This window comes from Zootermopsis nevadensis, unplaced genomic scaffold, assembly GCF_977971745.1.
Source record: "Zootermopsis nevadensis isolate Lab colony 2312 unplaced genomic scaffold, Znev_1.0 Znev_ptg000022l, whole genome shotgun sequence".
NCBI lineage: Eukaryota > Metazoa > Arthropoda > Insecta > Blattodea > Termopsidae > Zootermopsis > Zootermopsis nevadensis.
Window position 1 is genome coordinate 26,522,281 of NW_028259154.1, and position 12,556 is coordinate 26,534,836.

At 39.9% G+C, this 12,556-nt stretch overlaps 1 protein-coding gene and 1 long non-coding RNA gene across 3 annotated transcripts; one reads left to right on the forward strand and one right to left on the reverse strand.

Annotated features, from left to right (window-relative positions):
• Window positions 1-1,952: 1,952 nt before the first annotated feature.
• LOC147873066 (uncharacterized) lies at window positions 1,953-4,325 on the reverse strand. Its single transcript, XR_015536600.1, has 2 exons — window positions 4,283-4,325; window positions 1,953-2,154 (listed from the first exon to the last, which is right to left on the reverse strand). It is a non-coding gene; the product is annotated as an uncharacterized LOC147873066 (long non-coding RNA).
• A 1,882-nt stretch (window positions 4,326-6,207) lies between these two features.
• LOC110835056 (ras-related protein Rab-33B) lies at window positions 6,208-12,413 on the forward strand. Of its 2 annotated transcripts, XM_022074901.2 has the most exons (5): window positions 6,208-6,474; window positions 6,663-6,871; window positions 7,280-7,399; window positions 10,243-10,392; window positions 11,438-12,413. In XM_022074901.2, exons 2-5 carry the CDS (start codon window positions 6,674-6,676, stop codon window positions 11,648-11,650), a joined length of 681 nt encoding a protein of 226 aa, XP_021930593.1. In that variant the 5' UTR covers window positions 6,208-6,474; window positions 6,663-6,673; the 3' UTR covers window positions 11,651-12,413. The 2 variants fall into 2 exon arrangements, with proteins under 2 accessions (XP_021930593.1, XP_021930594.1); XM_022074902.2 differs by lacking the exons at window positions 6,208-6,474; window positions 7,280-7,399 and having other exon boundaries at window positions 6,481-6,871.
• Window positions 12,414-12,556: the final 143 nt, after the last annotated feature.

A 12,556-nucleotide genomic window follows, 5' to 3' on the forward strand; every position in this document is an offset into this window, starting at 1 on the left:
TGAAATAATACAACAGACTCAGCACACGCATATAAAATTCACAAAAAATAGGAAAAACATCAAATGAAGTACACTCAACATATACATGTAATACAAATAAGCCCAGCATTTGCACTGTAAGAATACAATTGATGTCAATTTTAATTAATTTTACTTTGTATCACAATTAATGGGGAATTAGAGAAACAAGAAGTGCAATATGAAAATACAACGAATAAACCATAACAAGATATTAGAATTGATATAATAAGTGTACAAATAACAGCACAATAAAAAAGACGTACAACAAATTTAAGTACACAACAGCAGAACACAGAATGCCCAGAACGCAAATGATAATGGCCCGATGGCATGTTTGCACTGAAACACATGAACACAAGAATTAGATCAGGTTTCTTCGAAGCCTCGTAGTAACAAGTACTCTAACCTCTCTTCTCTAGTATTTCATGGCTCCCTGAATCTTCAAAGCTCCTGCACCGCATTCTGGAACAAAAATTACACTCGTCACAGAAACAGGTCACTTTGCGTTCCACCAGGCATGCTCATTTTCCTGCCACTTCAGATTGGTTGCCTCTTCCCAGCAGATGGAAAAACATCAACCGGTAGATGTGGTACAGATTACATGTCTGCAATGGACACATAGAAAATCGTATTTTATGAACAATTCACAGGAAGTTTAATCAATTTTATACAACAATTCAGCAATGAAAAAACACGACAAAAATTCAACATGAACACACACATCATTGCAACAGATGGGACAATTAAAAAAAATAAATTAAAACAGCATCACATGTACGTAGTAACTCAATGGCATAAATGAGATGTGTACAAACATAACCTTCAATAATTATCTGTACTTTAACAGGTATAGAAAATATAAAGAAAATGAGATGTAAAATTCTATGCAGCGTACACACAACACATACAAGTGGAATAATCTATAATTAAGAGCATGTTTAAAGTATTCTGTCACATTTCAATAATGTGGGAGTACATAACAAAGAAATGCAATATGAGCATGTATCAATCGACAAACAGGCCAATTCATAACGTCACATAGGCTGCATGCATAAACAACAGAATTGCGTAAAAAACATACACACCAGCAGAACACGTATTTTCAGTTGGAGAAAAGCACAAGAATTAGTAATTAAAGAAAGCAAACAATGGCACATGTGGACTGAAGCATGTAAATAAATGGGCATGGGCTTCAAGTGACCATTAACTGATCTTTTGTGCTTCATTTTCTTCTAACCTACCAGCAGCCCCCAGCCAAGATCTCATGATAATCGTCGGATTTCGCTAAATGACTGACAATTGTCAAAATCATGAAAAGCTCTTTATTAGAGAGCTTTCATTGGTGGCCATGATCATGGCCTCCCTGTAGACCCCTGGGTCGATCTAGAGGATTGACCTCTTTACTTGGGGTATTGCCCTTTGACCTGGGCCTTGTAAGCACCCTGGTCAGAGCCTCCTTAAACTTGGGTAGTGTCATGTACCCCAGTTTTCATATGCCCCTGGTACCATCTTGGCTCTCTCTGGCATTCCAGACACGCAGTCTGTGCCAAATGTTGCCTGTCGACCAGAAGGCCACAAGGCTATAAACTGTTTATCACATTCTTCCATGGGTCTCTGTGGTGGTTTGCCAGAAATACTGACTCCCTGCTGAGAATGACCAGCTTTAAAATGGAGACTCCATATCACAGAACTTTTCTGGTAGTTTTCTGACAACTGGTGGGCTTCTGCCTCCGGTTGTCTTTTAAACTTTCCCAGGCTGGCTGATACTGAGAGCAGACTGAGGCGGCAGTGCCCTGAAGGGATCCTTCGTGCCATGCAGCCCTCAGCACGATACCTCACACCTTGGCTTCGGTGGACCAGAGCCCTGTTAGCCGTCCGAGGACGTTACCCCCCTCCGCGACGAGGACGCCAAGGGTTGGATTTTGGAGGGGTTTAAAGAATGTAGAAGACCAATATTAATCCTGGTTTCTTTGAAGTCTACAGAGAGCTTAATACTGTTACCGATTTTGTCCAATACCTCATGATTACTTCCAAGTCCAGGTGGAAAATTGTAATTCTCTTCCATTACCTTCTTGAATTCATTTGTCCGCAGTTATCAACTTGCACCACTCAGGAAACCACTTCAACCATGAACTAGAACAAATACAACATTTACAATCATGTCGATATTCATTTATAATTGTCCTCGAAAACCTCCTCAAACTTACATCTACCTATATTTAACCTATGTAGAATATTTTAATGCCTTCTCAAACTTTATATCACTGATGTACAATATTTGGGCTTTTGTGACCACATTTCTTCTATCACTAGGTCCCAATGCAGATTTGCTGGAAAGACCAGTCTAGTGGTGAGCCCCTACCCCCAGTTGTCTTCTCAGCTTCCCTAGATTAGCTGAAACTGTCAATTACCCAGGGTGGAATGCTGCCACTGACACCACTTACTAACACGTAGGAACATTGGCTGGAGTGGGAACCCCTGAAATCACAATTTTAAAACAGCCCCTGACAAACAAAATATGCTGGGTTTTCCAAACCAACAGTTTAGATACGTATCTAGCTCGACGAATGACAGGAAATGCAAGACGAAACAAGGACATAACCAAAACAAGTGATATGAAATCTAAATGGATCCATTTAACTAAATTACAACAAATCTGAATAATATATATTCTGATGTCAGAACCCTGATGGGGACGGAGATGGTTCCAGAAATGTTGATTGCCTCATGTAACCGATTAATGCGGCTGACTGCCCGAGAAGACTTTTTGAAAGAATTGGCTTCCTATATACCATGATTGTCCTGATTTCTGGTAACAATTCATGATCATGTAGTCCAAAGTTTCTGTACATTTTAAGACCTCTAACACACTTTCTTTTTGAGTCATGTGTCATTGTTGTTTATTACAATTTATTTGAACATCACACCAATGTGTTACAAATGAAACAATTATTATCCTAGGAAAGCCTGAATGGAAGCTACAAACCTCAAAGACAGGGCATGCATGAAAGCATAATACTAAAATGAATCTTATGGAAAGAGTGGTAGGGAATGGACTGGATTCATCTGTCTTGGCAGAGGAATTGATGGAGGACTCTTGTGAACATGACAATGAACCTTGTGCCTTACATGAATATAAGGCACAATTTCTTTGTTAGCTTCTGACAATGGCTCTACTGCATTTAGTGACTAACTTACCAACAGGTTCACATACTGCTCAACAATATTACTTAACATTAATTGTTCACTCAGAATTAAATATTTGAAGCATTAACCATTGTTAAATTATGCAGAGTGATGGACGGCTCACTCTGGAACTAGGCTATGGGCTGGACAAACGGGGTTCGATCCTGGGCAGAATTTCTCACATATTACAGGTTTTGTGGCCCACCCAGCCTCTTATACACTGGCCACTGGCCTCTTTCTTAAGTGAAGCTAACTACTGACCTCTTTCGACCGTCTATGCTAAGAATGCGTGATCTATACCTCCATTGCCCATGTGACTGCGTCTTAGAGGTAACTTCGCCTTGTCTTCAACATCTCTATTTCCGGCCCTCTGCCACGTGTTGGATCGCGTCACGAAAAATGTTCCCAAATATTTCCATCGCTTTAAATCCAAACAACACGAGTCATTATCATAACTGACCGTAGTTATATTCCTCTGCCTTTATCTCTCAACCAACACCCTTACTGCGTCTTGCACAGCTTTTGTGCTCGTCTCTTTTACTGGACCTGTCTTTCCGCTCTGCAATACAGGCCGGAAGCCCCATTCGATTCCAGTACCCTCTCGGATTTTGTTCGCGTATATTCTAAAGCAAGATTTAAAAGCAGTGGCAATGAAATATGTTCTAGTTTGAGACTATTCTGAATAGGAAACTCATCGCGCAATTTCTGATTTTTCGGGACATTTTTAACAAGTTTTATCGGTACGGTTTACCACATTTCACCCTCAGGGGCTCACATCTTGTGAGTATGGGAAGCGGCGTATAGATTGCATTCTTTACTAAACTACTTCTAAATCAGCATGTTTCTACACACCTCTCTAATATGTCTGTTGCTCTAAGGCCATTAATTGCATAATTAACTAAACGTTATAAAAATCACAAACAGTATTAAAATAAGAATGATAAAACAAGGTTATACTGAAACTTCTTTAGAGTTGAAAATAATTTACTCGAAATGAACATATTGAGTTCATACTAAAATATAAGCAGCATTTAACAAGAAAACGCTACGACAACACAAACATTTCCTTACTTACCAGAAACTGCGTTGCCTCCACCGGTGCGAACAGCAGAATGAAGAACGAGACATAAAAAAAAAAAGGCCGGTAAACCGGTCTAACAACAACGGCGTAGGAAGTGGTTCTTGTTCGTGATGGGGGCGGAAGGAAAAAGGGGGGTAGGGACCAAAACAGAAAGAATGGCAATGCACAGGGTGCATGTAAAGTCTCGCTACCCCAAATAAATGTTTCTGTATTATCAACATTGTATAACTTCGCCCTCGAAGCCGAGAGACAATAATCCGCGTCGTATTTTCAAGGTTTCGACAAATAATGCAGTCGTCAGCTTCAAGATGAATGTATTTGGGGGGGGGGGGCTGTGTCTTTTCTAGCGTTATAAGAATAGCAGTGCTGTTTTATAAACAAGAACACGATGCCTTCCTCACAGACGTTGATGGATGACCTCTTACAAAGCGGTGCAGCATCATAACCCAGAAGACAGGGAACCAAGACCGCATAAATGGAAGATCATGCCTGAAATTCTTAAAGACTTCCAAGAGGGGGCCCATACCGATAAAATGGCAAATTATTGCACCGTGTAGTCTGGTGGACTTTATACCAGCAGCCATGAGAACCTGAAAGCTCACCCATGACATTAAGTTTTACCCTGGGATTGCGGGACTTTGTATGCAGCCTGTAGAACACTAAAGATCTTGATCTTCAATTAGACAAGGCTGATTTAATAATGCTGTATCTACTGTATGGGCTATATCATATTGAACGATGTGAAGAGTTTCATGTACGCTGTTGTGGTGAGCAGTGTTTTTATCTGTTTCAGTATCCTCTTCTCACACTTGACTGAAATGAATATACTCTTTCTGATAGTAAACATTCAAGTCACATGCCTTAGATGCTGACGTCAAATGCTCAGTCAATAAATCTAACCAAGCTGATGCATTTTCGTTTCATCCATCACTTTAGAAAAAAAATTAGAAGCTGTGTGTGCTTCTGCCGTAAGGAAAAATCTCATCAGCTGGACCAACTGTAAAAAAGCTCTATCTCAGTCCCCAGTGGACCCAATCAATAGGCTTTATAAGAATATGTGTCACTTTAATGACATGTCGTTCATCAAGACCTTTGGACCAATCCTGTCCCTTGCATGTGATTTTAATTTCTGAGCGTGTAACAATATACTTCACATCCCTGTATTAAGTCACCAAGCTCCTTCTTTTATTGTACTTTAAATCTGCAGAATATTAAACTTCAAACGTGGATAGGCAAAATACATGCATAGTCAGTCTTTTGTTCCACATGTATTCTCTTTAATGTAATCCAGAATTACATACATGAAATACATTCTACAGTTTGAGAGTTATTCATGTATATGTAATATACAGGTATTATGAAAATGACAAAGGACTTCAGGTGGGAGGGGCTTATTGAGAGTGTGATCAAACTGTTGTAATAATTTTCAAAAATTGTCGAAATGTTAAAAAAAATAAAAATGGCTGTAAATGGCGTGAAACGCGAAGAAAACTAAAAATTTTCGAAATTCAGAAATTTTCTAAAAATCAAAAAATGCTGCAAATTGTCTGAAAAGAGGACAAAACTATTGAGACTGTTATTATAAATTTCGGGGAGCCGTAATTTTTAGTAATTCCACCTAAATCTTTGCAAAACTTGCCACGAATTTGATCATACGTAACTACTCACAAAATGGCCGGCACGTCATATTTCCTATCAGATCTCCCTGCCATCTTCAATTCGTTGAGGATATTCTAAGTTAGTGGTTTGGCTTTGGTCTTTTACCCAATGCCCACGATTTTCTTTAGGTAGAAACAGTGGCCAACATAAGGAATATAAATATCCTGATATAAGATAGCTGTCACGGCCCTGATGATGGTGGCTGTAAAGTCAAGGACTAATCCTTATGTGCAATTTTTGTTACTGTCCCAGTCCGAGAAAAGGATGGAAGGATCCCGTTCATATGGACCTGTCGTCAGACAGAACACTAAATAATAATATATATGTTTACTATATGGTATTTCGATTCCATAGTTTCTTACAATGGTCATGACTATGTCTTTCAAGTTCCAGTGGGTTGCGATTGCAGTTTATGATTTATAGCCAGCTATATAGTTAGTTATTTGTAGATTAACTGAGTAGTGGTGATTTGAGATATACGACGCTAGCTTAGATTTTTTTATGTATGATTTGGGGTTTTCACAACGGTGAGTATGAAGATTTCTGTCGTCTGAGTTGTTGCGTTGTGTAGTATGGCAGATGTTTACCAACATTTCAGGTATCATGTTGCGTCCGTCATCAGGGCGTTGTATGTGCCTAGTGGTTGGAGGGAGCTAGATTTGTAGTAAGCGGACAGTGATTGGAGTAGATTTTTTAGTTTTCATGTCATTTCCAGATAATTAACAAATGGCTCAGTTTCGCCAAAATAAAAGTACTCCGAAACAGATTAGGGAGTTCAAAATTATAATTATAGGAGAACCGTATGTTGGGAAAACTTGCCTGAGTTACAGGTTCTGTGAAGGCAAATTTCTTCCCAATCCTGAAGCAACAATAGGAGTGGATTTTAGGGAAAGGACTGTTGATGTCGATGGAGAAAAAATAAAGGTGAGTAGGAGGATGTGTGATACATCTGTGAAATTGATGACTAGGCTATTGTCTTTTTTCTAGGCAGTTCATTCCAGTATGTAGTTGAGAGATTTATGTTACACTACGTTTATTTACTGATGAAAATATCACTTTCTATTTGCCTTTGATCAATACTGTGGTATGTGGGAGTTGCATTTTGGGGTTATGATTCACTGGGGAGTACCAAAAGGAATAATCAACTAGTTATTTATTTGTGCAGAAACCTTCAGTTATTGTCTGCATCCATTCTGATGATGTTTGCAGTAAGAACCCCTGAAATATTGGTCACTTTCTATTAGACTACATAGCACAACATCCCAAGAGACAGGCATCCTTATATTGGTTACAGTGAGATTTAAAATTTTACACAATTCTTATTGTTTCCAGCTGCGACTGTGGGACACTGCAGGCCAAGAACGTTTTAGACAGGCCATGGTTCATCATTATTATCGAAATGTTGATGGTGTTGTTATCGTCTTTGATGTAACTAAAATGTCTACTTTCGAGGTGTGTTATGTTTGATATAGTATAAGCAATAAATACTCATTAAGTGGGAGAAGTACTCCCCAGTACACGATAAATACTGCACATGCTTCCAGTTTCATGTCAGAACATATGTCAGTTCAGGTATCACAGAATCATATACATGCATGAAATTACTGAAATCCCAATACTTTGCAAATAATTATACTGATTTACTCTCCCAGTCTTATGTTGCTCCTGAACTGTGAGTGACTAATATACCACTCTTCAATAATCTCCATCCTCTTGCCCACTGCACTACACGACCTGTCATGTATACTGAAACATATGAATATATACCTGGAAGTATAAAAAAAAGGCAAAGCCATCCTGTTACATACCATGTAGGCACACAGGGGAGAGGTGGTATAGCTCCTACTCATTCTCGACCTCGGCATTAGATGGGGTTGAGCAGTCAGCATCACACCCTGGAGAAAGGACCCTCAGTCCCCATTGGACAGAAGGCTGGGTATGCCCTAGAGCTGGTCTGGATGCAGAAGATAGAGGAAAATCCTCTGCCCGTCAGGGAACAAATAGTGATCTTCCAGCCTGTAGTTAGTCAGTATACTGACCGAGTTACCTGGCAAGTACATCCACGTATAACAGAAAGTAAAGAAAACTAACTTAACCTAACATTTATCACCAGATCAAGAACTATGGTCGCCTGCAATCTAAGAAGCTAAAATACGAGTGGCAACATTCATCCATGGTTAATATCCCAGAGTATAAACATACTCTCAGGTATGTACATTTATACATCACGGAATGTACAGAAGGAGCAACACATGTTCAAGGTCAAGTTCATGGACAGGTGGGGAACTGACTGGGTGTATTGTAATTATACCGTAGAATTACAGAACAGACACACTCTCGCCAACATTTTCCCCCTTCTCATACTTCATCTGTCCAAGCAGATGGTCGGGAAGATATATGTACCCTGCTATGTAAATCACACTTGCTTCCACATGCCTTTCTTAGAGAATATTTGGGATGTTACAACTGGACCAGAGTTACCAGTTTCACTGGCACTGAGGTTGCAAAAAAACGAGCACTGTCAACTGTGCAGTGATGAGACTGATTTCCTAAGAGTATCTTATTGTTTTTAGTCACTGCAAGAGCTCAAGTCATGAACATGTATTCATATTGAAGATTTCTGTCCTCTGGGTTGTTGCGGTGTGTTGTCTGGCCAATGTTTACCAATGTTTCTGAGGTCATACTGCCTCCGTCATCAGGGCGATGAATATTTCTGTCTTCTGGGTTGTTGCGCTGTGTAGTCTAGTTGATGTTAACCAACGTTTCAGAGGTCATACTGCCTCCATCATCAGGGCGATGAATATTTCTGTCTTCTGGGTTGTTGCGCTGTGTAGTCTAGTTGATGTTAACCAACGTTTCAGAGGTCATACTGCCTCCGTCATCAGAGTATGAAGATTTCTGTCTTCTGGGTTGTTGCGCTGTGTTGTCTGGCCAATGTTTACCAACGTTTCTGAGGTCATACTGCCTCCATCATCAGGGCGATGAGTATGAAGATTTCTGTCTTCTGGGTTGTTGCGCTGTGTAGTCTGGTCGATGTTTACCAACGTTTCAGAGGTCATACTGCCTCCATCATCAGGGCGATGAGTATGAAGATTTCTGTCTTCTAGGTTGTTGCGCTGTGTAGTCTAGTTGATGTTAACCAACGTTTCAGAGGTCATACTGCCTCCGTCATCAGAGTATGAAGATTTCTGTCTTCTGGGTTGTTGCGCTGTGTTGTCTGGCCAATGTTTACCAACGTTTCTGAGGTCATACTGCCTCCATCATCAGGGCGATGAGTATGAAGATTTCTGTCTTCTGGGTTGTTGCGCTGTGTAGTCTGGTCGATGTTTACCAACGTTTCAGAGGTCATACTGCCTCCATCATCAGGGCGATGAGTATGAAGATTTCTGTCTTCTGGGTTGTTGCGCTGTGTAGTCTAGTTGATGTTAACCAACGTTTCAGAGGTCATACTGCCTCCGTCATCAGAGTATGAAGATTTCTGTCTTCTGGGTTGTTGCGCTGTGTTGTCTGGCCGATGTTTACCAACGTTTCTGAGGTCATACTGCCTCCGTCATCAGGGCGATGAATATGAAGATTTCTGTCTTCTGGGTTGTCGCGCTGTGTTGTCTGGCCGATGTTTACCAACGTTTCTGAGGTCATACTGCCTCCGTCATCAGGGCGATGAATATGAAGATTTCTGTCTTCTGGGTTGATGCGCTGTGTTGTCTGGCCGATGTTTACCAACGTTTCTGAGGTCGTACTGCCTAAATCACTCAAAATCTGTTGTCTGAACTTTTGACAGCACTGTCACGAAAGCATGCAATTAGGCTGAACCTGAGCCAGTACAGCTTTATCCACATGAATGACCTTTGTTTGTACTGCACTTAACTGGAATATAGATGGTTACATGACTTTGTTTCTTGCAGAATAAACTTTCTGGTAATCCCCAAGTTGTTTAAAATAGAAAAAGGCACTTTGGAGTTTAACATCAAATCATGGGAAAGTTTAATTATGCACATTTTTTTTATCAAACCTTGGGTGACCGACACGTCAATTCAGGTCAGGAGTCGAACATCTCGGAGACGCTACCCCGTTTCTGTCATCAGGGAGTGAATGGCATTATCTCTGGATTCCTTTTCCGAATTGATGAAGCTGGTTGCCTGAGATGATTTTGCTGCAGAAGTTTCTTGTCATATATGACGCACAAATCTAGTTCAGACTGATCAAAATATGGAGAAAATTCTACATAAAACTTTCACCATAAAGAGGAGTGACTTCACTGTATGGAAACTTACCAGTACACTGTTCTGTTACAGTCGCTGCCAGAATGGATTGAAGAATGTAAGTATCACAGCGTAGGAAGTGATATCCCACGAGTCTTGGTGGGCAATAAATGTGACTGCAAGGAAAAACAAGTTGTAAAGAGAAGTGAAGCTTTGAGGTTTTCTGACATCCATAACATGCCAGTGAGTTTTTCTCAGTCTTTGTTTTTACTTTTATTTCAACTGATGGTGGAATTTAAACAAAAATGATGGGGCTATGACTTTAATTTTGATTGTTTATGTGCAGATTCACACCTGATACATTAAAGTCATACAAAGCGATACTATATCAAAGAAACCGCATATAACATTGTTTTATACTTTTTCATCGACATCTCGCTAGTTCATTACCAATATAGCGCTAGAGCAGATCTATCACAAGACCATGTAGTAACAGCAGTTGCTGCTGTGTAATGCGTTCCCTGTTTGGAACAGTCGCCCTTCCTTTTCAAGTTTGCTTTAGAATACGACATTACGAAAGTCCAAGAAAAACAAAAGGGATTGGAACTGAATGGCATTAAACTCCTGGTTTATGCTGATAATGATCTTTTGTTCGGCGACTTTGTTTTTATGACGTGCTAACCAACGAGTGGAAACGTGAATCACTGGTTTTCAAGTGCTTATCTAATTGTTGAATTTTTATCCTACTTTCAGTCTCGTTGTATCGTTATGTGTTCGCGCACCTCCCACCACATTTTTATTCCTAGACAGGGTACTAGCCCCACCCTGAAAGTAATCAGTGAACAGTAATCACCACGAAAACCTAAAATGTTACATTTTATAATTAGTAATTCCTACTGTTGTAGAATTCAAACAACAAGATATGCCTCAATGGCAGCTTCCTGTATAGACAGAGCTTTGAGGTGTTTCTAGGTGTATTAACTTTGGCATAATAAATTCAGAACTCCTTGTTGAATTATCTCAAATAAATGTATAAAGTTAATGGAACATGCAGTAAATGAAAATGTTAATCTTATTAAAAGTTATGACTAATTGTTAGTTTATAATTATACCATTCAAATGGTGTGCGTATAATGCACTATAAGAATGTGCAAAAACATAATTTAAACATTTCATCAAGTAATTTCACTTGCTACAACTGCTAAGCTTATCAAGTTAAGACACTGCAGTTTCAGTGTGTCATATTTGTAAAATTCATTAAGATTTAATGTTTCGACTCTGGTTGCAGTATTTTGAAACATCGGCGCAGGATGAATCAGAGTCAGACAATGTAGAAGCAATTTTTCTGACATTGGCCCTCAAGCTTAAGAATCATCGTCCATTGATGCTGTCACCTTTGTCTGAAGTCCAAGGAAGTAATTCAGTTGAAGCTTCTCATCAGGGTTTCATCTTATTTCCCAGTCCTCAACCTAAACCTCCTGCTGACACATCATGCTGTTGAACTGAAGTACTCATTTACTATAACAAATAGAAGGCACTTTTAACATTATGATGCATTTGAAATGTATTTGTATTTTATGTGCACAATTTCCTCCAAACTACTGTTTTCAAGTCCACAAATACATTATGAACAGCATAATTTTGCTGACAGATCTGTGGAGTATAGTAAATAATATACTAAATATCTGTAAAGTAAAGCTGTCCCAGTATACGCCATCTAGGCGCTTGAGGGTAGAGGAGGTGTAGCTCCTACTCATTCTTAACTCTGCACTAGATGGGGGCGAGCGGTCAGCTTCATGCCCCGGCCGTGCTTTACACCTGGGGAAACGGCCCCTGGTACCCAATGGATAGGATGCTGGGTGAGCCCCAGAAGTGGTCTGAACACAGGCTACAAGAACTGTGATCATCACTTTTCTGACTGAGCTACCATGGCTCCTGAAATACTTTAAAACTGGAAGTTATGTCAACATCTGTGGTATTTCATATGCATAGCTCAGTCAGTATAGTGACTAGCTACGGACTGGACGGCCGGGGATGGAGGATTTTTCCTCTAGCCTCTGCGTCCAGACCGGCTCTGGGGCTCACCCAGCCTCCTCTACAATGGGTACCACGGTCCTTTCCCGGCCAGGGCGTGATGTCGACCACTCGCCCCCATCTAGTGCCGAGGTCAAGAAAGAGAGGAGCAGCACGTAGCAGGACAAACTTTTATATTATAAACAATGTATTTAATTATTCTCTATATGAATAAAGTAAAATACACTGAAGCAGCTGTCTGTATGAGTAATTTAATTCCAGTACATGGAACAACAATAACAAATAGAAATGAGGTCCATGATGAACTTAGATTATAATACATTCAGGAAATGGTTGTTTTTATTCAATTAAAAAACTATCATCCCATTTGATA